Source organism: Thermobia domestica, chromosome 7, assembly GCF_964235325.1.
Source record: "Thermobia domestica chromosome 7, izTheDome1.hap1.1, whole genome shotgun sequence".
Taxonomy (NCBI): Eukaryota; Metazoa; Arthropoda; class Insecta; order Zygentoma; family Lepismatidae; genus Thermobia; species Thermobia domestica.
The window spans coordinates 276,658,876-276,682,493 of NC_137460.1; the positions used below are offsets into that span (position 1 = coordinate 276,658,876).

At 35.7% G+C, this 23,618-nt stretch overlaps 1 protein-coding gene across 2 annotated transcripts in view; it reads right to left on the reverse strand.

The window, feature by feature from the left end:
- Positions 1–22,099, reverse strand: part of LOC145690946 (uncharacterized) — a 99,215-nt gene extending 77,116 nt beyond the window's left edge. For both annotated transcript variants that reach the window (XM_081766406.1, XM_081766407.1), the window contains exon 1: positions 21,526–22,099. In XM_081766406.1, coding sequence (XP_081622532.1) covers positions 21,526–21,890 — 365 coding nt within the window. In that variant the 5' untranslated portion in view covers positions 21,891–22,099. The remainder of the gene's footprint in view (positions 1–21,525) is intronic.
- Positions 22,100–23,618: the final 1,519 nt, after the last annotated feature.

Here is a 23,618-nt window from a genome sequence, read left to right on the forward strand (position 1 = left end):
TGCGCCTCTATCGAGAAGTCCGGAATCCAACTCAGCATTCGACCATTCTGACAAAACTTTTCTTCATTCCATCTATGAAGTAAAAATAGTGCGTGTACTGTGAGTTGGCTGACTTCATTTCTTATTGTTTATAAATCGTTATTATTACTAATTACCAGCAGTGACGGTTTTGCGAGGGTTAGGGGGGGCGCCTGTAACTTGTCCATCCTACCTGCAGTTTGGATTCTACGCAGTTTCGATTCTACGCAGTTTCGATCGTACGCAGTTTCGACGCTACGCAGTTTCGATCCTACGCAGTTTCGATCCTACGCAGTTTCGACGCTACGCAGTTTCGATCCTACGCAGTTTCGACGCTACGCAGTTTCGATCCTACGCAGTTTAGGTCGTGTCGAGTCCATGAATATAACCCTAATTTATAGCTGCACAGGTTAAACAAATTAAAGAGAGAGAAAAAATATATATTTTATTAGCGCATGATTAAAACTTAAATTATTTCAGGGCAACTGCGTAGGATCGAGACTGCGTAGCGTCGAAAGTGCGTACAATCGAAACTGCGTAGGATCGAAACAGGTTTTGAGCTGAATTTTTCGATCGTACGCAGTGTCGATCCTACGCCGCATTCCCCTTTATGATACCCATTTGAATGAACGTAACGTAATAAAATGCCACTTAAATGAACACGCTCAACATATTAAATATTTATTTCACACAGTTCAGCTCTCTGTATTTTAGAATGTGATGCATAACATATTTCTTCAATTTTTCGGTACTCAGAGTGTAGTATTTATCTTCGCATGCCCTTTTTACTTTTAGCGAAAAAGCAATAATGAAGAATGTTCCACGATGCTAATAACACACGAGAGGCATTGTTTGCAAAAATTCTGTAAAAGAAGGATTCCAAACCTTGTAGGCTATATATTTCGATTTTTGTGAATAGCATTAGAGCAGGTTATGATAAGCTCTATGTTGAGAGCACAAACATAGGAGCACTAGCAATAATCAGAAAGTAACGAAGGTGCAAGTGGTTGACCATATTACCTTACCATATATTCTTATCCTTTAATAGATTGTAGAAAATAACTAATTATTTCACTCATCGGATAGCGATAACGTGATCTGAAGTGAAACACTTCCAAGTCAGTTCCTCAGAGAGCGTAAATGAGGGGCCAAAATTTAGAGTACGTAAAGAATAGAAGAAACGGATAATTTTAGTTTGTTATCTACGGACATAGTTTTATATTTTATATTGTATCACATAGTAACAAATGTGTTTCCCTCACTTATTACGGATAAGACAAATTCAAATTATATCCTTTGTGTTGAGAAGCGGATAAATAGTTATTACCAACCACAAGTTTGATAATATTTCAACAATAAGGATTGGAAATATTTTCCTAACTTGTATCGGATTTGTACCCTTTACTTGCAACTATTCTACAACAAACATTCCGGAATAAATAACTTATTTCTTTTCATTTTTAGTAGTTAAGTTTAACAAATAAGGAGTTTGTGCTTTATAAAATTTACAAATTTGTAAGAATATCCCTAGCTTGAAACTACAAAGAAAGTTTCAATTCGTTCTATTTTAAGCCCTTTCGAATTCGAATATTTGTTTACGCTGCTCTGAGCCTATCGTAGAAGTATGCATATTTGACATCCTGCTATTCCTGGTAGAAGAGGCAAATAACTCGTGAGTATTTTTTTTTTTATGAAGAAGGAAGTATTAATGTCCGTGCTGACAAACAATGAAAGAAATTTTGGTCGTAGTATTAAACTTGTTTCAAACTTCGTGATCAGAACGGCTCCTACTCTGCGGATGGTATAATTTGAGACCGTTTCATTTCTTTTAGGCAAGTGAAATGAATTGAGATCTTATTTGAGAATATAAAAGAATGTAAGAATATCCCGGGTACAAACCATGAAAAATTTCCCAACCCTTCTATTTGAAACATGTTTTGAACTTTAAGAGCTATTGCCAGTTACTTTGCTTCTAGCTGGAGAGAATGTAATTTGAGATCACGTCTTTCTTATTAGGTGAGTGAAATAAATTTTGTTACCCTGCTTTTAGATTTTAGACATAAGTGAGAATGCCCATAGACACAAGTCCCGCAGGATTTTGTATTTTTTATTTAAGAACAGCTTTAGGATAGAAGATTAAGAATAGATTTATCAATACAAAATAACTATGTAAAGTATCTCTTTTGATAAAATAGAATCTTAATATATTTAAAAAATGTGCCCAACGTCGGTTTCTTACTTTTGGGTTCCCTTTAAAGGGGGTTGTTATTATAACTACAAATCGATTTCTGAGTAACGTTAGTTTCAATTTCTGTTATGGGGCAGCAGCATTTTACCAGATAATGTTCTCGTTGTACTTTTAAAAAGGGTATTTTAAAAGCGACTTTTCGTTCTTCTATATAGAACTCCTGTAGGCTGAGATCATCATTATTAATTAAGTTTATTTCAGAGCGATGTAAAGTCAAATTTCTTGGTGGGTTAAAGAGATGTACTCATAAAATTCCAGCGAAGCGTTATTTATTTATTTATAAATTAGCCTTGTAAAGTCCACATTAAGAATATTATCATAAATAAGAATTTATTAAGTACATTCCGATTTTCGAACAAAATTTCTTAGTAGGATAGAAAACTGCACCGTCTAAGCTGCACTTCATTCTTGAATGTAGGTTTACAATAGTAGAGCACGATGATGGTTGAATCCTAGTTTTTATGAGACAAAGATTTAAACTGCTTTAAGAAAAATTATATTCCACTTTTATTATATTTCTTACACGGGGGAATATATTCTATGATCCGATCGAAAGTAGCAGGAACGTGAGAGTAAAACTAACCAAGACAGACGAAAAGGTTATGGAGCTAATGGTTTATAGTTTACTTGTGTATCAGTTTTCTGATATATTTTGTGTTTCCACGTATTTTTCCCTTTCTTTAATTTGCACTTTTCTCAATTTTTAAGACACTATTTTCGATTGAATTCCAACAAAGTATGAGTTTTCTATCATTTTGTCAGTACTTGTGTGTATTGATAGCTTTTCCCATAGTTCATACTACCTTTTTGGACAGGTCCTTTTTTTTTTTTTTTTTTTTTTTTGCATTTGAAGCTGTAAACGCGGACTTATTCCATACAAAATCAGGAAGTTCACGAGTGAAGCCTTAAAAATTAAAGTTAGATTTTCAAGTGAAATTTACGTTTGTTCGAGTAGAACTGGCTGATGACTCAAAGCTCATAGAATACAGGCTTGGGTGTCGTCTCTAGGCTTATGAATCACCCTTCACAACAATTTCCATTATCAAACCTAGATTTCTTTAATTTGTTCTATTGTTTTCTTTTAAGATTATAGCCTGCATTCTCCGTTTTTTGTAGACTACTTACAGTCTTATCTAGGACACTTGTCTCATGCCTTTTTCTTCCTTGTAATTCTCTATTTTCGTTGCCTCTCTTTTCTGGTTAGTTATAACTCAGTAGGTTACGATTATGCATTTTAAATATTGCATCGTCTCTGAAGTTTAAACTCAATCCCTTTCTCCTTCGTTTCGTTCTGTATTTTAAGATATTTTCTGAATTTAAAATTACTCTAATAGCATATACCTTATAAAAATGGAAATCCTAAAAGAGCTGGGAGTGAATCAAAAAGCTACTTTCTCTTCTTTGTCTTCAGTTAAATATGATGTTACTATTTGGGTGAATCCTTCGCGATTAATTCTCATCACTATTGTCTTAAAATCGATAGGATAAAGCGCGAGTAAAATGGAATTGAAACAAGAAGAAACTGTTGGCAATCAACAGGGATATCATCTAAAAGTTTGTTCTTGGCTTTCTTTTCATTCTTCCGAATATCATTTTGTTATGTTTGTTTCTCTTTTCTATTTGGTCTATTGCTAAACAATACCTGGAATTACAAACATGCATTATAACGAACATTCAGAAAACGGAAGTGATGTTCACCTGTTTCAGGTTATTTCCAGAGAAGTTAATTTTGTTTATAACAAGTTTTCGGCTTCGTTTATAAAGATTTATAATTTGTGCTAAAGTAATGTATGATTTTTCTCTTGTTTTCGTTGTTCTTTCTTCTCGCGATATTCTTTACTATATATTGAGCTAAGTTCTCAAATTAATTTTCTATTTGCCACTTGATGTTATCCCATGCCTCTGGATTAGCCTGGCCTATGAATTTTTCTAATATCAATAGTGTTCTTATTTCTACCAGGGTCATAATGAGAAGCTGTGAGGGGCGTAGACTTAAAATCATTAATAAGGCGCACTGAATGTAAAATAGGGACGTTATAACATGTGCGTATTTCTTATTTAACTTGCTGATCAACAGTTGTATGTGGAGTATTATTACAAACTATCTTCGCAGACCGTTTAAACGCTCAAAGTTGTAAGTTTCAAAACCACATAATCTTATTCCGTTACACTCAATAATACATCTACATCAAACATAAGATGAAGACCTTGGAGGGCAAGGGAAGTGACTTTTGAAGTAGATAAATTTGTCTACAAAATTGACACTCCACAGTGAAATACAGATGGTGATCAGAAAAATGGAAACACCTGAACGAAATTGCAACTTACCAGATTAATATTGTGTCGGGCCATCTTTCGCCTTCAGAACAGCCTTGATGCGACGTGGGATGGAGGCATAGAGGTCGTGAATGCTAGCAAGTGGAATTTTACACCATTCCTCGAGCAGGGCATCGGCCAGTTCTGTGAAAGAGGATGGAGGTGGAAATCGTCGCCGGAGTCGTGTTTCCAACACGGACCACAGATGTTCAATTATGTTGAGATCTGGTGATTTTGCGGGCCAGGGGAGGTGTTGAACTTCATCCCGATGTTCCTCAAACCACTCTGCAACAACTCCAGCTGTGTGAGTGGGTGCATTATCATCCTGGAAGATGGCGTCATTGTCCGGGAACAACATCCGGACCATAGGATGCAAGTGATCTCCAAAATTGCGACATAATCGTTGGCAGTGATTCGTCCGCTAAGTTTGACCATAGGACCAAATGAAAACCACGATATTGCGGCCCACAGCATCACCGAGCCGCCGAGATATTTCAGAGTTGGGCGGAGACACTGCAGATCATAAGCTTCTTTGGGTGTTTTCCACACATAAACACGGCCCGTGGTTAGGAATAGGGTGAAGGATGACTCAACCGACCATATCACACGTTTCCAGTCCTCAACGGTCAGAGCTGCATGGTCGCGGCACCTATTGCGGTATGTGAAAGCGTTAGTCCCTGATGTGCGGTTTGGCACGTGTAACACGACCCCTTAAATTCATGTCATGTATTTCGCGGCGGACTGTGATTGTCGAATCAGGTTGGGGGGGCTGCTGATTTAGTTCTTCCGCCACTTGCTCCGCAGTGGCACGACGGTTCTGGGTGACAATGCGCTTTAATACCCGGCGTGACCTGTCACTCATGATTTTATCCCGCTTCCCCGATGTTGTTTTCCCCTGTGTTGTGTAGGCCGTCATCACCTTCGACACTGTCCCACGCGACACACCTAACACAATAGCCACTGCCGTCACACTCACTCCACATAACCGCGCACCAACAATTTGTCTTCTTTCAAAATCTGATAGGTCTCTCAATTTACACTACCTCCGTCTCAGGCAGCCACTGGATTGTTTTTGTTGTTGTGTTTGAGTTTAACGTCCCGTTCAGCAGCGAGGCTATATGAGACCTGGACCTACTGATTAACGTGGAATCCGAACCACATGAGCTCCCGCCGGGAATCGAACCCGGGTCTCCCACGCCAAAGGCGCGAAAGCTAACCGCTTAGCCACAGAGGAGCTCCGGCAGCCACTGGACACTGCTGTTCCACTGCGCCTGAAGTAGTATGGAGACCGACCTAACACACCACCACCAGCGGTCCGGCGCTGCAGGTGCCACATCACTGCCAACCCATACATCTGACGTGTTGCCAACAACAGGTGTTTCCATTTTTCTTATCACCATCTGTATATAAGCTGGGAGGATAACCACGACACAATTCACTCATTGGTAGATCCTCGAGTGGAGTGTGATGAGGTTCTTGAAGTTTGTATATTGTGATCCGGAAGTGGTTTTCCGATTATAAATAAAACCTATTGGAAACGTCATGTATAACACGAATCCCTTTTATTATGGGGACCTCAATTGAGCTTTCTTAAAACAGTGAACTAAATCCATTTTCAAACTATCAGCAACCAGGTTAAACTTTGTAGTTATCACTTTTGGAAAGAGTGGTGGATAAACTCACATGAAAAGGTGATGTAACAATGTGGCAATCTACCTTTTTTTTGTGGTATTTGACATCCCGGGTTTCCAGTTTTACACATACTTGTTGACAGCTCGAAAATGGAGTTATGATAGTTCACTTTGGTTTCAGACAGTTTAATTACTATTGATGCACTGTCACTATATATATATATATATATGTAGTGGCAGTGCATCATATATATATATATATATATATATATATATATATATATATATATATATATATATATATAGCATTTAACTTTTATTACTTTGATCTGTTTACATGTCAAGAAGGAAGGACATCGTTACCTTATATCAGAAATTTTTCAATTCTGCATTATCATGACATAATTTATTATTTAAGACATCTTTATTCACTTTATTTAGTATATCCCTTTCATACTGCATTAACATTAAAGATTGAAGGTTGTCTTTCCCGAGATTCGCTTTTAATCCTTATTTTATAATATTGAGTTTCAAGAAAAGCATATTTACAACTTCCTTTCTACATGTGTAAGAGGGATAGTAAGGAGGAACTTGTACATTTTAAAGAGGTATGTATAACATAAGGCATACATGTGATATTGATATATAATTTTAAACACACAAGTAAGGCAGGACTTGCAAGTTTACTTTGATTTCCTACATCCCTGGTTCAATATCACTTCAACATGCTTCCTCTTCATAATCACTACTTATATATTCAATATCATATTCACTCACAACATCTCCTTGCGATGTCTTGGACTAAATATCTGCATAAAATTTTAGTTCTTCGATAGTTTTCCCTTTATCTATGCCACAGATTTTCTTCATTGCATTTGAGGGTAGTACGTCTTTTAAATCAGAAATCCGCCTTGGATCGAAACACACAAAGTCGTGGTAAAGGTTTTCGTGTTTCGAAATCCGGTTAGTTACACTTTGAATGATTTTGTTAAGGACATCAGTGAAAACACACGGTCTGAAACTTTTCTCTTCTGTATTCTTTGATTTCATGACATGCCAATTCAGATCATGCAACGATATTATATTATTGTGAATTACTTCCATTTTTCTTGTAGCTATCTTGAGCAAAGGTACTACTTACAAATGCACAATCTGTTGTTAAGAAGAAGAAGAAAAAACATATAGAATATATGTTGATTTTAGGTAGATAATCTGTATTTGTGCTTACAGTAATAAAATAGAATTTTTGTTTCGGTTTGCTATGGCAACTGGTATTTATTAACGGAGATTACAGAATAAAAAGTAGTTGTGGTGAATGTGATGTGTCTAATTTGAAAGTTATGCAACCACTACTTATTGCAAATATACCTATAAATTAAGGGTGCCTGATAGTGGTGACTTATCTTAGTATTCGAACTGGACTAATGTGACGAAAAATACGTTAAATTTAATTATAACGTTACAATAGAACGATTACATTCTATGGTTTGGTATGACTTGGTCACAGCAAAACGCATGCCTCCTCCTGGTTTCTTCGGCACCTACCCCTCTCCAACTCCCTACTACACCTACAACCTCCCGCTACCGCGAGACCCAATCTGCTACGCTCCTTGTGGATTACAATGACATTCTTTTTGTTAACCAGTGTTACCTTATTGTCAACACCTGGTGAGAAATGCCACGTATATTCCTCGTGGTCAACAACTGTTTCAGAACTAGAGCGCACTAACGGATGCAACATACATATTTTGAATTTTGAATCCAAGCACTAAGAGAATCGTCAAAGTAATTTAAATGATATTTTTATTACTTGTTTATGGTAATGAACAATTTGTTAAACCATTAATTTTTATTTTAACTGAGTGTGACGTGAAAAGTCACGAAATATCAAAACTGTATGCGAGGTGGCAATAATACCATCACATGCCAGCACATGATTCGGATACTACTTTCCTAGTGTAATCATTAGCAAAACGAATTCACACCTGCGGAACTATTTCCAAACATGCAAACGGAGTGAAATGAATAGTATATACCTAGTCAGTAAAGTCCAGAGGATTAGCAAAATGTATTCGCATTAATAGTAATTGTATTTGAGCGCAGAACTCAATGTTAACAAACTTAAAACCAGAAACGTAATGAAACGACATAATGATCTTACTTTTCTCCAGACACTATTATGTTTTCACCTTGAATTTACCATGAAACCATTGCCTTCAGCAATCCTACAAACACACAAATCTTAAAAGATAAGGTTGGTAAATACTCTTTACATCTCTTATACGGTACAGCTTCTATACATTATTCATACAGTATAGGTACAAGTTCTACACAGTATTAATCTTAACTTCTTTCTCCATAAGTAAACGAAGCTAAATGATAGGTATTCCATAAGTTACTAGGTTTGGAAAAACACCTGCTCGAATCACAGGTAGCGTAGTGAGTTATCAAAATTGCCAGAAGGCCATTTTATAACTTTTACGTTTGTAAAAAAAAATTAAATCGAATATTTCTGATTCAGGCCTACACATCCGGGATAACAATGCTATCAACTTGAAATGTACAAAATATAGATAGAGGATCAAATATTTAAACATGTACAAATTTTACCCTGAAATCCAAATTGAAAAGTTGAATATAATACAATTCAAGGATAGAGTAGTCACACAGATTGATTATTTGAACTCTGTGGGTTCAAACTTCAGAAAAAAACGATCATATGGTGTTTCATATATTAGACCCAAAAGCCGTTGCTTGTAGGAAGCGCAAACCGTTGGCCGCTAGGTTAGTCCGACGCTGATTTCTTCCGGCGTTTGGTCTACCATGCAGTAACATTTTTAATCATATTCGGTATTTAATCTTCTAGTATAAAAATTATAGGGACCATGACCTGTAAACATTTCCATCGTTTCTTTGTTTAAATCTCTTTTCCCTTTCCTAATTTTAATGGTCGGTATATATTATTCCAATCTGTCCTTTTATAATTATTTTTTACCATGATATGCATTTTTTTTTAATGATTGCGTTTTGCTACATAATAGAAATTGTTCCAAATATTTCTTAAACGCTCACTTATTTCTCTTTAATCCAATTTTTTATTACTTGTACTAGTTAGCTAGCCACTAACATTTAAGGAGACTGGCGTTCTAAGAAATAGTAGCTCCTTCCTCCAGTTGAATCCTTTCAGTTTATGTCTGATAGCTGGACATCGTACATGGCAACACGCATGCCTCGAAATATGACATGCCAGTATATTTCTCCAATTGGAGCAAGAAAGAATGAATATTTCGCCATCACTTAGAGACGCACTAGATAGATTGGGTAAATTGCATTCACGTTGAATTCTAAGAGAGGAAAATTAATGCAAACAAAATGAATATAATAATATGCATCATGCTGAGACAGAGAAAGCATGGGCAGAACAACGACATTTTTACTCTTAAGCATAGACAGTCTGCATTTCCCTCCTGCTCCATCTTTCTGTTTTGGGTTTTTCTCTTTCGTTTAAGGAATGTAACGCTTTTAGTTGCAATAGCGAACATATTTTACAATGCTTAACTTCCTCATGCGGGAGGTTGCGAATATTATTTTCGAAGTTTTATTTACGCTGCCCGAACATTACATAACAAAGCTAAAAATGTCATTCCCGCATGGATTACTGGTGAGTACACCTCCTTCAAGAGGTACAACTGGCTTCGTAGATTTACGAAATCAGCGTTCTAATTATCCTTAGAGAACTAGTGTGAATATAGTAAATTAGGGAAATCACTCTTTAAATCGTCGATTCCATCTTGTTCACCCCAACCATAATAGGTGGGCAACATGGAAATTTTGAAACTCTTCTCTATCTTGGGAGATGAGTTTAAAAACTTGATAACGTCTCTTCTTCGTAACTGCCTATATATTGTATCCTTGGTATTCTTCTTCCTGGTATTTCTATTGCATTTCCCGTTATCAGCATGGTGATCATATCGGAGTGCCGAATAAGATGGCAAAGCATGCTGTTTCTGCTTTTTCCTATTATTTTCATGATCTGTTGTCCTTCATTAGCAACCCTTAGTCCTCGTTCATTTCTTTTTCTTTCGGTCCATTATATACGCAACATTGTGCGCCAATACCACATCCAAAGTGCTTCTAGTTTAGATATTTTGGCTTTTCTCAATGGAAATCCTCGATTGATCCTATACAGGGTGTTTAATAAGTAATGGTCATAAATTAAACCGTAGATAGTACACGCCAAAACTAACAAAAAAGTCTTAGTAAACATGTGTCCGCAAACGCTTCGTAACGGAGATAGGGGCGTCGAAAGTGTGGGGAAATGAAATTTAGAGACGAATATCTCAAAAAGTATGAATCAGACAGAGGGCGGTCCAATGAATGACTATCGAAGTCAGACCTGCGCTATGCAGAAATGCATGGTTGATAACTGCAATGCGCGCGCAAGGGATTCCCCAAAGAAAAGGAGGGATTCCCGGAAAATTGTCCAAGGAAATGGGGCTCGAGATGAACATCGAGAGCGAGTCTATCCACCAGTAATTCATAAGTCGTGGTACCAGGTCGAAAGTTAGAAAAGATACAAAATGGCGGACAATGTTTACGTGCCGTGTGTGATTGCATAACCAGCAGGAAATGAGGGAGGCAATCGAAGTGTGGTGATGTACGTTGTAAATGGCTCCAGGAAGAATTCCGACAACTAATGCATACGTACAAGTGTAGCAGCACTTAGGTAAATCAAACGGTATGCAAGGGAATGATGAAGCATTGTGTGCTAAGCAGTTAACGAATATCCGCAAACTGGGTTGCAATGGGAAAAGCATTACAACATTCGAGTATGTGGAAGGCGAATATGAAACATTCCGGATGTTGAACGCGTAAGTGTATTACAACAAGCGAAAAATGATGGACATGTCGTGTTTGTCCATATCAACAAACAGAAATCGTCATGTTGGTAATGTGTACAGTATTAATCATAAGGTAAACAGTAAATGCCCAGATGTGTAACTACAGAAGAGTTGCATAAGAAATTAACTTACTTAATCATTAAAGTAAATGTTGGAAGTGTCGTCCATTCATGCGAATGCATGCTCGTACCTGTCTTCGCAAAGATCCACGTACTCGTGATAACATGTTGGCATCCTGTTGAATATGTCCGCAACATTGTTCAACCCTTTCTCGAACGTCTTCTAATGTTGCAACATGGGTAGAATAAACTTGCGATTTCACATGGCCCCAGAGAAAGAAATCTAAAGGATTTAAGTCCGGGGAGCGCGGTGGCCAAGCAATAGGACTCCCACGTCCTATCCACTTTCGTCCGAATCGGGCATGTAAATGTTCTCTGACACGGTTAAAGAAATGTGCTGGCACTCCATCATGCATAAACGACAGTCGCTGACGCCTATCGAGAGGTATATCTTCGAGTAGAAGCGGCAAATCGTGTTGGAGAAATCTCAAATATGGAATCCCAGTTAATGCATTAGGAAGAAAGAATGGCACTACGAGCTGATCACCTAAGTGCTACCCACACGTTTAAGGAAAACCTACCTTGATGTCCTAACTTCACTATTGCAAGTGGATTCTCAGTAGCCCAGATATGAGATTTGTGAAAATTTACAATGCCATCTTGGGTGATTGTGCTGCATCAGTAAATAGGACGTCATCAATGAAATGATGATTGCCAGTAATTTATCTTCGGAGAAACAGACAAAACTGCATTCTCACCGGAAAGTCTGTGGGGGTCAGAGGTTGAACACGTTGCAGAAGGTATGGGTACAGCTGCTGTTCATGGAGAATGTGCCATACGAAAGCATTGTATACGCCCTCGGCAAGTCCTACACATCTTGTGCTCGTTCCTAGTTTTTCGTCCACTGCCTATAGCACGCGTTCCGGGAATCCCTCCGTTTCTTTGGGGGATCCCTTGCGCGCGCATTACATAGTTATCAACCATGCATTTCTGCATAGCGCAGGTCTGACTTCGATACTCATTCATTGGACCGCCCTGTCCGATTCACACTTTTTGAGATATTCGTCTCTAAATTTCATTTTCCCACACTTTCAACAGCCCCTATCTCCGTTACGAAGCGTTTGCGGCCACGTGTTTACTAAGACTTTTTTTTAGTTTTGGCGTGTACTATCTACGGTTTAATTTATGACCATTACTTATTAAACACCCTGTATATATGCAGACGTAACAGTAACTTCTGAAGATAGTGGATTAAATTTGTCTGACTTTGATCCACAAATACAATGTTTTTTTTTCTGAGGCTAGATGTTAACCCATAAACATCTATAAACCGTAAATAAACTTAAAATTTGAAATGGAACCGGGGGCAACTATATGGCAGTGTGGAGTTTATGACTGATTTGAGCATACGCCTTAGATTGTGCACCCAATTAGACAGCGTGTGAGACTCATTCAAATTAATCTTCGTTCGAATGGCAGCCTGGAACTACAGTTTTTTTTCAGGGAGTTAAGCATTGTAAATTATGTTCGCTATTGCAACTAAAAGCGGTTTATTCCTTAAAGGAAAGAGAAAAACAAAAACCAAAAAGATGGGAAATGCAGACTTTCTAATGTTAAGAGTTAAAATTTCGTTGTCCTGTTCATGCTTTCTCAGCATGATGCATATTATTATATTCATTTTGTTTGCATTAATTTTCATCTCTTAGAATCCAACGTGAATGTACTTTATCAAATCCATCTAGTGCGTCTCTAAGTGATGGCGAAATATTCATTCTTTCTTGCTTCAATTGGAGAAATATACTGGCATGTCATATTTCGAGGCATGCGTGTTGCCATGTTCGGTGTCCAGCTATCAGACATAAACTGAAAGAATTCAACTAGAGGAAGGAGCTACTATTTCTTAGAACGCCAGTCTCCATAAATGTTAGTGGCTAGCTGACTAGGATAAGTAATAAAAAATTGGATTAAAGAGAAATACGTGAACATTTAAGAAATATTTGGAACAATTCCTATTATGTAGCTAAACGCAATCATCAAAAGAAAATGCATATCATAGTAAAAATTAACCAAGAGAGCACAAATTGAAAAAATTATATCGACTATTAACATTAGGAAAGGGAAAAGGGAATTAAACAAAGAAAGACGAAAATGTTTACAGGTCATGGTTCCTGTAATGCTTATACTATTAGATTAAATACCTAATGTGATTAAACATGTTACTGCATGGTAGACCAAACTTCGGAAGAAATCAGCGTCGGACTAACCTAGCGGCCAACGGTTTGCGCTTCCTACAAGCAACGGCTTTTGGGTCAAATATAGTGAAATCCCATATGATCGTTTTACTGAAGTTTGAACCCACAGAGATCAAATAATCAATCTGTGTGACTACCATATCTTTGAGTTGTATTATATTCAACGTTTAGATTGGATTTCAGGGCAAAATTTGTACATGTTTAAAGATTTGGTCCTCTAGCTATATTTTGCACATTTCAAGCTGGTAGCATTGTTATCCCGGATGTGTAGGCCTGAATCAGAAATATTTGATTAAACTTTTCTATACAAACGAAAAAGTTATAAAATGGCCTTCTGCCAATTTTAATGACTCACTACGGTACCTGTGTGTCGAGCAGGTGTTTCCAAACCTAGTAACTTATTATAAAATAGTTATCATTTCGCTGCATTTTACTTATTTAAAATTTTGAGTGTTTAAACGGTCTGCGAGGATAGTTTGTAATAATATTGCATATACAACTGTTGATAAGCCTGTTTAATAAAAAATACGCATATGAAATAACGTCCCTATGTTACAGTCAGTGCACCTTATTTATGATTTTATGTCTACGCCCCTCACAGCTTCTCATTATGACCCTGGTAGAAACGAGAACATTATTGATATTAGAAAAAGCTAATGCAGATACATGGGATAACATCAAATGGTAAGATAAAAAATTAATTCCAGAACTTAGCTCAATATATAGTGAAGAATATCGGGAGAAGAAAAAAACTAAGAAAGCAAGAAAAAATCATACATTACTTCAGCACAAATTATAAATCTTTATAAACGAAGACGGAATCTTGTTATAAACAAAATGATCTTCCCTTGAAATAATCTGGAACAAGTGAACATCACTTCCGTTTTGTTAATGTTCGTTATAATACATGTTTGTAATTCCAGATGTTGTTTGGCAATAGACAAAATGGAAAAGAGATATTTGGAAGAATGAAAAGAAAGCCAAGGACAAACTTTTAGATGATATCCCTGTTGATTGCCAGTAGTTTCTTCTTGTTTCAATTCCATTTTACTCGCGCTTTATCCTATCGATTTTAAGACAATACTGATGAGAATTAATCGCGAAGGATTCACCCAAATAGTAACATTATATTTAACTGAAGACAAAGAAGAGAGAGTAGTTTTTTGATTCACTCCCAGCTCTTTTAAAATTTCCATTTTTGTAAAATATATGCTATTAGAGTAATTTTTAAATTCAAAAAATATCTTAAACCTTAACAGGGAACGTTATATTTGTTCGCTTACAGGAAGTGCGTGTCTGTGGGACACGGGCATGTATAAAGCAATATCTTTTTTAAAAAACGTATGTGTAATGTAGAATAATGAAACTTTATATTTTGTACTTCGAGCAAAATATGATAAACAAGAATTACATATATTAATTCGGTTTTATTGGAATATAAATTCGGAAAATAATTCAATATCTAAATAAAAATAGTACATAAATTTAAAAACTGACAAATTTTAAGTTAGTATAATTCTACATATTACTACCGTGCAAAATATGCTATTTGTCCACATGCAGCTACCTTGTTCAAATGTGCTATTTGTCCAAAAGAGCTTGGAAATGTTTAACGAACATGGTAGCTTTAAATAGAGATCGTCCAAAAGTGTCTTGAAAATGGTGAATACATATCTTCGTATCCTGATTTACAAATAGAACACAATATTAGGAAAGAAATAAGGGCTTTATTTTCAGATAAGTCAATAGATCTGTAGTTTGACTTTGCTCTAATTTACTTCAAATTTGTTTCGATTTTCTTCCAACTTCATATTGAAATCTCCTGAATTATATCATCATCACATACGGTAGACAGGATTTTTTTCCCCAGATTTCTTACATGGTGACTATACCAGGCATCCCTCTGACTATGTTCTGATGAAGAACCCTTCGGTTTCTTAGTGGTTCATTTCAATTCCAAATAAACCTGTTTTTACCTCTGTATCTAAGGCCTTCGTTATCACATGAAACTTGACTAGGGCTGCTCACATTGACACTTCTGTTACTACTTGAGCTTACACCTGGCACTGTATCAGAATTGGTATCGCCCTCACTGTCAGTAGGTAATTCTTGACTTTCAGGAAAAAATTAGGCGTCTCAGTCAGAATCTACTGAAGACAATAATATAAAGTCCTTCTGTACTTTCAGCATGTTTGGAATTTTTCCCGTGAAATAAGGATCTGCTGTACTTACAGTTTCATTCTTAAATTTCTTTCTCGAGGTACTAGGTCTATATTTTGCAAATACATAAAACCTCATACAAACAAAACGGTATGTTTCAAGAGCTCTATAGCTTCTATTTCACAGTAAATGAAGTAAACCACAAAAATTTTTGAAAGAAAAACTCTCTTCAGAAAAACTGTCCAATAATCACGCAAAAATATAAACGATAATGGAAATGTGTAGCTCTCAGACACCGTAGGTTTTCTAAAATCATCGACAAATGTTCACTCAGACATTAACACCAACAATGTACTACTGTGACACACATACAACTAAATAATGGGAAGGTACTAAGAAAACCGATACATTTAGTGAATCAGTGTTGCCAATGTAAACATGAAATATCTTTGAGTTTTACGTCCCACGGTTATGCCGGTGAGGCTAAAGAAGACGGTGATGATGAATAATAAATAAAATGGTGGAATGAAGAAAGTGGGAGGAAACGGGAGAACCCCGAGAAAACCCACGCACGCGGTGTTTGTTTACCACAAAGTTCATTTGGCGGGGCTGGGATCGAACACGGGACCCCAAGCACCAGAGGTGCACGCTCTACCACTGAGCCACCGCGGCCCCAGTGTTGCCAATGTAATACAAAGGAAAACCATAGGCGTCTGACATACACATATTTCCTCTTAAGGGTTAAAAAACAAAAGAAAACGAAGGAGAAAAAGATTGACTTTAAACTTCTGAGACGATGCAATATTTAAAATGCATTTTCGTAACCTACTGAGTCATAACTAATCAGAAAAAAAAAAAACCAAAGGAAATAGACAATTACAAGGATGAAAAAGGCATTACGCAAGTGTCCGTGATAAGACTGTAAGTAGTCAACAAAAAACGGAGAATGCTCGCTAAAATCTTAAAAGAAAACAATAGTACAAATTAAAGATATCCAGGTTTCTTAATGGAAATTCTTGTAAAGGGTGATGCACAAGCTTAAAAACGACACCCACGCCTCTATCCCATGAGCTTTGAGCGATCAGCAAGTGCAAATCGAACAAACTTAAATTTAATTTGAAACATAAAATCTAACTTTAATTTTTAAGGCTTCACTCGTGAACTTCCTGATTTTATATGGAATAGCTCAGCGTTTACAACTTTGCGTTTACAAGAGCAAAAATATAGAACTGTCCAAAAGGGCAGTATGAACTATGGGAAAAGCTATCAATACACACAAGTACTGACAAAATGATAGAAAACTCACATCTTGGTGGAATTCACTCTAAAATGGTGTGAAAAAAATTTAAAAATTGAAAAAAGGGCAAATTAAAGGAAGGAAAAATTCGTGGAAACACAACATATATCAGAAAACTGATACACAAGTAAACTATAAACCATTAGCTCCATAACCTTTTCGTCTGTCTTGGTTAGTTTTACTCTCACGTTCCTGCACTTTCGATCGGATCATAGAATATATTCCCCCGTGTAAGAAATATAATAAAAGTGGAAAATAATTTTTCTTAAAGCAGTTTAAATCTTTGTCTCATAAAAACTTGGATTCAACCATCATCGTGCTTTACTAATGTAAACCTACATTCAAGAATGAAATGCAGCTTATACGATGTAGTTTTCTATCATACTAAGAAATTTTGTCCGAAAAGCGGGATGTACTTAATAATATCGTATTTATGATATTCTTAATCTGGACTCTAAAAAGGCTAATTTCTAAATAAATAAATAACGCTTCGCTGGCATTTTATGAGCACATCTCATTAACCCACAATGAAATTTGATTTAACATCGCTCTGAAATGAATATAAATAATAATGATGATCTATATAGAAGTTCTACAGGAGTTCTATATAGAAGAACGAAAAGTCGTTTATAAAATACCCTTTTCAAAACTATAACGAGAATATTATCTGATAAACCATAACAAAAATTGAAATTAACGTTACTTAGAAATCGAATTGTAGTCATAATGACCACCCCCCTTTAAAGGGAACCCAAAAAGAAGAAACCGACGTCGGGCACATTTTTAAAACATATTAAGATTCTATTTTGTCAAAAGAGATATTTTTCATAGTTATTTTGTATTGATAAATCTATTCTTAATCTTCTATTCCAAAACTGTTCTTAAATAAAAAACACAAAATCCTGCGGGACTTGTATCTATGGCCATTCTCACTCTATCTAAAATCTAAAAGCAGAGTAACAAAATTTATTTAACTCACCTAATAAGAAAGACGTTATCTCAAATTACATTCACTGCAGTTAGAAGCAAAATAACTGGCAATAGCTGTTAAAGTTTGAAAGATGTTAAAAATAGAATGGTTGGGAAATTTTTCATGCTTTGTACCTGAGATATTCTTACGTTCCTTTATATTCTCAAATAAGATCTCAATTCATTTCACTCGTCTAAAAGAAATGAAACGATCTCAAATTATACCATCCGCAGAGTAGAAGCCGTTCTGATCAGGAAGTTTCAAACAAGTTTAATGCTAAGAATACATTTTATTTCATTGTTTGTCAGTACGGACATTAATACTTCCTTCTTCTTTACAAAAAAAAAAAAAAAAAAAAAAAAACTCGCCAGCTACTTGCCTCTTCTACTAGGAATAGCTGGTTGTCAAGTACATACTTGTACGATAGGCTCAGAGCAGCGCAAAAAAAAAAAAATCAAATTTGAAAGCTCTTGAAATAGAACGAATTGAAACTGTCTTTGTAGTCACTACCTAGGAATGTTCTTATAAATTTCTCACACACACAAACACTATGGCCTATGGAACCCGGAGGTTCAGTGCCGCGTTCACAAAAGCTCTCCACTGACTTCTATCCTTAGCTAATTGCATCCAGTTCCTACTTTGCATTCCTATCTCTGCGAGATCCATCTTAATATTATCCTCCCATCTGCGCCTAGGTCTTCCTAATGGTCGTTTTCCTATGGGTCTACCAGTCAAGACTTTGAAAGCGTTTCTACTTTCTTCCATTCTAGCTACATGACCTGCCCACCTAAGCCTCCTAGACTTGACGACCCTAACAATGTTGGGTAAACCGTATAAATTATGTAGTTCCTCGTTATGGATCTTATAAATTTCTAACATGTAAAAAGCACAAATCCAAATTTCTTAAACTTAACTACTAAAAATGAAAAGAACTGTTATTTATTCTGTAAAGTTGGTTGTAGAATAGTTGCCACGATCGTCGCCATGAAACAAAAATTCAATTTATCGCTCACCGCATTCCATACTTACAAGCAGACAGAATATATAACGCCGCAGTAACAGAGTACGATATGACTGTACAGAGACACCCAGTGAGAAAGATATGAACTACCACCAATCTGTTTACAGTTCATGGTTTTACTAACAAATGACTGAATCTCTTTTCATACTTTGTGGGAAGTAATGCCCGATGTGCAAAGTAACCCCGTGTTACGGTAGCTAGTTACCACTGTAAGCGAAATGAAATATCAAAATTCAAGGTGGCAAATCATGACACAAAACTAGAAAAACGTTTGGGAAGGAAGGAATTCATATAATTAAGGAATTACGTCCCTAATATATTATGTTAATTTGCAACACAAATATACAAGCAAAGAAAGCATTTCAGGATGATACCTATAAAATACTTAGGAACGTACAATAACACATTCAACACGTAAGACATGTAAGTTTATCCTAAATACAGAATTTTGCGCTATCCTCGTTTACCAACATTCTGCGTAATGCCCTAATCTGCATAGCAATCTTATTTTTACCGGCCATCTAGCACATGCTGGTTAGCTTTGTTTGTACAATAATTCACATATCATGTACGTTCACTAAGCCCGTAAAGTGATTATATATTGAGAAATTTAGGACCATACTCTAGAAATGATTCCTGGGAATGTAAAAAGTCGACTTCCTTGAAAGAAATGAGTGCAGCTATGAAATGGTTTGATGTACGGACCTCTACAATTAATGAATGGATATAGTATATGTCACGCCTCGTCACTTCCCGAGGACGCACGAAGTGCAGTCTTTTACAGATTATTCATTGAACATCTAGGAACTTAAAAATGGGGTAACAAATCGAGTGTTGTTCACTTTCGTGGTGATACGAATATAAAAAGCAACATATGTATTTCACCTTTGTGATCGTACTCCGTGTTTATTTTGATCCACGGCGAATTCTCTTCAACCGTTTGAGAGTTGTATGTAGTAGTAGCAGGTCTAGATTGCTCTGATTGGTCACCGGTTTTTGTGAACGGGTTTGAGGGTTTATTCCGTAGAGGTTTGGGGTCATTGTGTAGAGGTTTTTGTGAGCTGAACACAACTCGAAGTTTGTTTTTCTGTTGTTTACTTTCACTTTTGGTAAATTGCATTTTCGAGAATTTTCTTGCGGGCCCTATAACGTCCTGTAGTTCTAGCCAGAGGTTCCGCCTACGTGGAGGTGCAATTTTTGTTTTGGTTCTGCATACATTGACGTAGCTTGTACGTTGTTTTCTGGAGGTACGTGGGAGCACAATGGTATTAGCAGGAAGAAGGAGAAAATGGCTGCTGCGTAGATGCCGAACCACGTGCGTGACTTTTTTTTTTTTTTTTTTGGTGCTTGAAAGTATTCTAAGTAAGGAGTGTTTTTTTGTGTCGACTGCGTATTAAACATTTTATAAAGAAGTCATAACTTCTGCGGCAAGTACTTTTATACTACTTAGTAGGTCATTCTAGGCATTTTACAGTGCTTATATTTCTTGATTAACACATAATATAGTCCTTATTCTGTGCGCGTTTTCGCTTTCTACTCCCTCTCTTACTTTTTAATTGCATTCTTGAAATGCCCCGTGTACTTATAGATTTTTTTTTCACATGGTATGCGAGGAATAATAATGTGACCTTGTACATAGTATTCTACAAATAATGGATGATATTAAATCAGAAAGATCATACGCGAAGACGAAAAGGCTAGCGGAGGACCGTGGAGCATGGAAGCTTCTCAGCTGCGGCAAGTGACCTGCCAATAAAGGCAGAATACCTATGATGATGATGATGGTACATAGTGTATGAGTATATGTGGGGCATTTGAAACACATATCGCATGTCACGTGCACGTGGATGCTTCTTATTGTTGCTCTACGAATAAAAATGGTTTTATTTGATGTAGAAGTGGTAACGGAACACACAAAAAACGCAGATCACGGTGTATTCACACTTCATGTTGGAGTGGGAATACAAAATGATCTGGGTTTCTTGCATGTTCTGTTACTACTTCTAAATGTAATAAAATCATTTTTATACGTAGTGCAACAGTTGGAAGTAAACTACGCCACAGGAGATAATGAGGACCCGTTGTATACTATTACCTATTGAACATCCATTGATGGTTAAAATATTCTTTATCTTGTATTTTCCTCATGTCTTTAGAAGCCCTTCGGAAAAATGAGGCTAGACACATTTAAGCTAAATTCTAAGTAAAAACACAAACGTCCAAAGTTTTTGTTCCAATATAAAACATTCCACGTTTAAATTTGGAAAATATTAGGATAAATATCATTCTCACGATTTCTTATTTTACATAAGTCTTTATATAAATAAAACAATATTGTCGAGCACCCATACTTTAAATATATGCAATCATTAGTGAGAAGTGTGTAATCAATAATAAAGAGATAATTAGTATATCAAGATTTGAACTACATAAGATTTGTATGAGTCGTATCGATCTTATTTTTATTTGGTATACCGCTTGTCTATCTGTGCCATGCAATTTCCAAATTGTAGGTTACTAACTTACGTTCGAGATATGTCCCATACCTAATTTTTTTTTCGTGAAGTATTGCTTTTAACCAACAAACTTTCCGAACGCATATAACCGTATTATCAATCTCAGCCAATTAGCATATGAAAAATTGGACATTACCTTTCTGGGGGAAATGAATTTAAACTTCTTGTTGTTAATTGTTGGGAGTCATTAGAGTACGACGCGCAAGTCTCCTGAACCACTATTTTTCTAGGCGTTTCTATATTCCTTTCAAATTCAGGATCTTCTTCTACTGTTAATTCTGATTTCATCCTATCAACGTTTAGATTCACATCCAAAGAACACATAGCTGTATCCTTGTCCATTGTTTCCTCTCCTTCCGTTGTGGATAATATTAACTCTTTCTTGTCAGTCATCAGTTCGTATGTCCACCCTTTCCCTTCGAGTGGATCTTCCTGAGGTAAGTCATAAGGAATTTCTTCTTTGCACATCAATTCCAACTTAACAGACGCCTCACCAGCCATTGTGAATTGAAATGTAATAAGAATTTAACACTGTTATTATACTTCCAGTATATTTTATGTTGCCAGTGTTAATGAAATGATATACAAGAACGTTCACAAAAGCAACTTTATATTTAAAATCATCTTCTTGTGCAGTTTCTTATTTCCTTAGCCACGATCGTTCTCTCGGCAATTGTTTGTTCGTAGCAAGCGGAGGAAAGTGAAATGGAAGCCGGATGTATACTGTTTTAGTTCAGATTTCGTTCAAGTGAGATCTTTTGTCGCTAGTGTAGCTCACTCTCACATACCGGTATTCTCGTGTTTCAGAAGGAATCCATCTATCTTTATCGTTTTAACGGGAATATCAATTCCTGTATTTCTGTATGCCATTGCGGTTTGATTGACTGTCGAACTCTCGTTTCGTATACTAATTTTATTTAATATACGTCCTATTATTGCTTCAAGTGCTACTTTTGATTGTGACTTCTTCCGCGACTTAAGATAGTTAGTGCGAAATATTTAATATTTTAACACAATTTTTCCACTTGAGAACAATAACTGGTCGTGGCTTTTGTGTGTATGTGTAAGCGTCTCGTGGAATAAGACGTTGATTTTCGGTGTCATTTGATAACAGTCACTACCCACACAGCAAGGAATATTTTCTCAACCAAAAGAAAATATTTTCCTTGGTTTCCAAAAAATTTTCCTTCTCTGGAGATTTCCATGCTGGTTTCCCTAATGTATTCCGAATATTTCCGGAAAATATTTCCCCAAAAATGTTTAGAAAACATTTTAGAAATTACCGAAAGTACATTTTGAGAATGTTAGCCGGAAAGTATATCTAGGAAAATATTCACAAAATGTATTAGAAATATTTTATTGGATGTAATCTAATATGTTTTCACTGTTGAGAAGGAAAATATTTTCGAAATGATAATAAAAATGTTTTTAATATATGATATGGGAAACAATGAAAGGAAATATATTCCATATATTTGAAAAATGTTTTCTAATAGGTTATTTGAAATATTTTCTATTTTTACAAGAAAACATATTGAACATATATTTTTAAAACGTTTAGAATGTTTAAAAAATAAATTCGTTCGTAATATAAGAAATATTTTTCAGAAATGATTTAAAAAGGTTTACTTGATTTTAACAAAAGTATTTTGGTAACCTTCTGTTATAACTTAAACGGAATATTTTCATACAATATTTTAGTCTTATTTCCAGAATATTTTTTCGAATTTTGAATATAAAACTTTAAAACAGGGAAAAGAAAACATATTAAAAATGAATAGAAAATGTTTTCTGTTATGTTTTAGAAAATATTTTGTGTTTTTAGTGAACAACATTTTCTGATATATTATACAAATATTTTTACAATGTTTTCAGAATATACTCTTCCGTTACTGGAGAAAATATATTCCTTGTTATATCTGAGAAATATCCCAAATATTTACCGGAAATATTTTTTAAAAATGATTGGAAAACATTTTATGAAGTACAATAAGTATATTTTTAGAACGTTACAAGGAAAATAATCTGAGGAAAATTTTCACAAATTCTACTATTGTGTTGAATGTAATGTAATATGTTTTCAATGTTGAGAGAGAAAATGTTTTCAAAGTAATACTGAAAATGTTTTACATACATGATATAAAAAAAATAGGAAATATATTCCATAGATTTTACAAATGTTGTCCAACGTGTTACTTGCAATCTTTTTTATTGTTACGAGAAAACGTA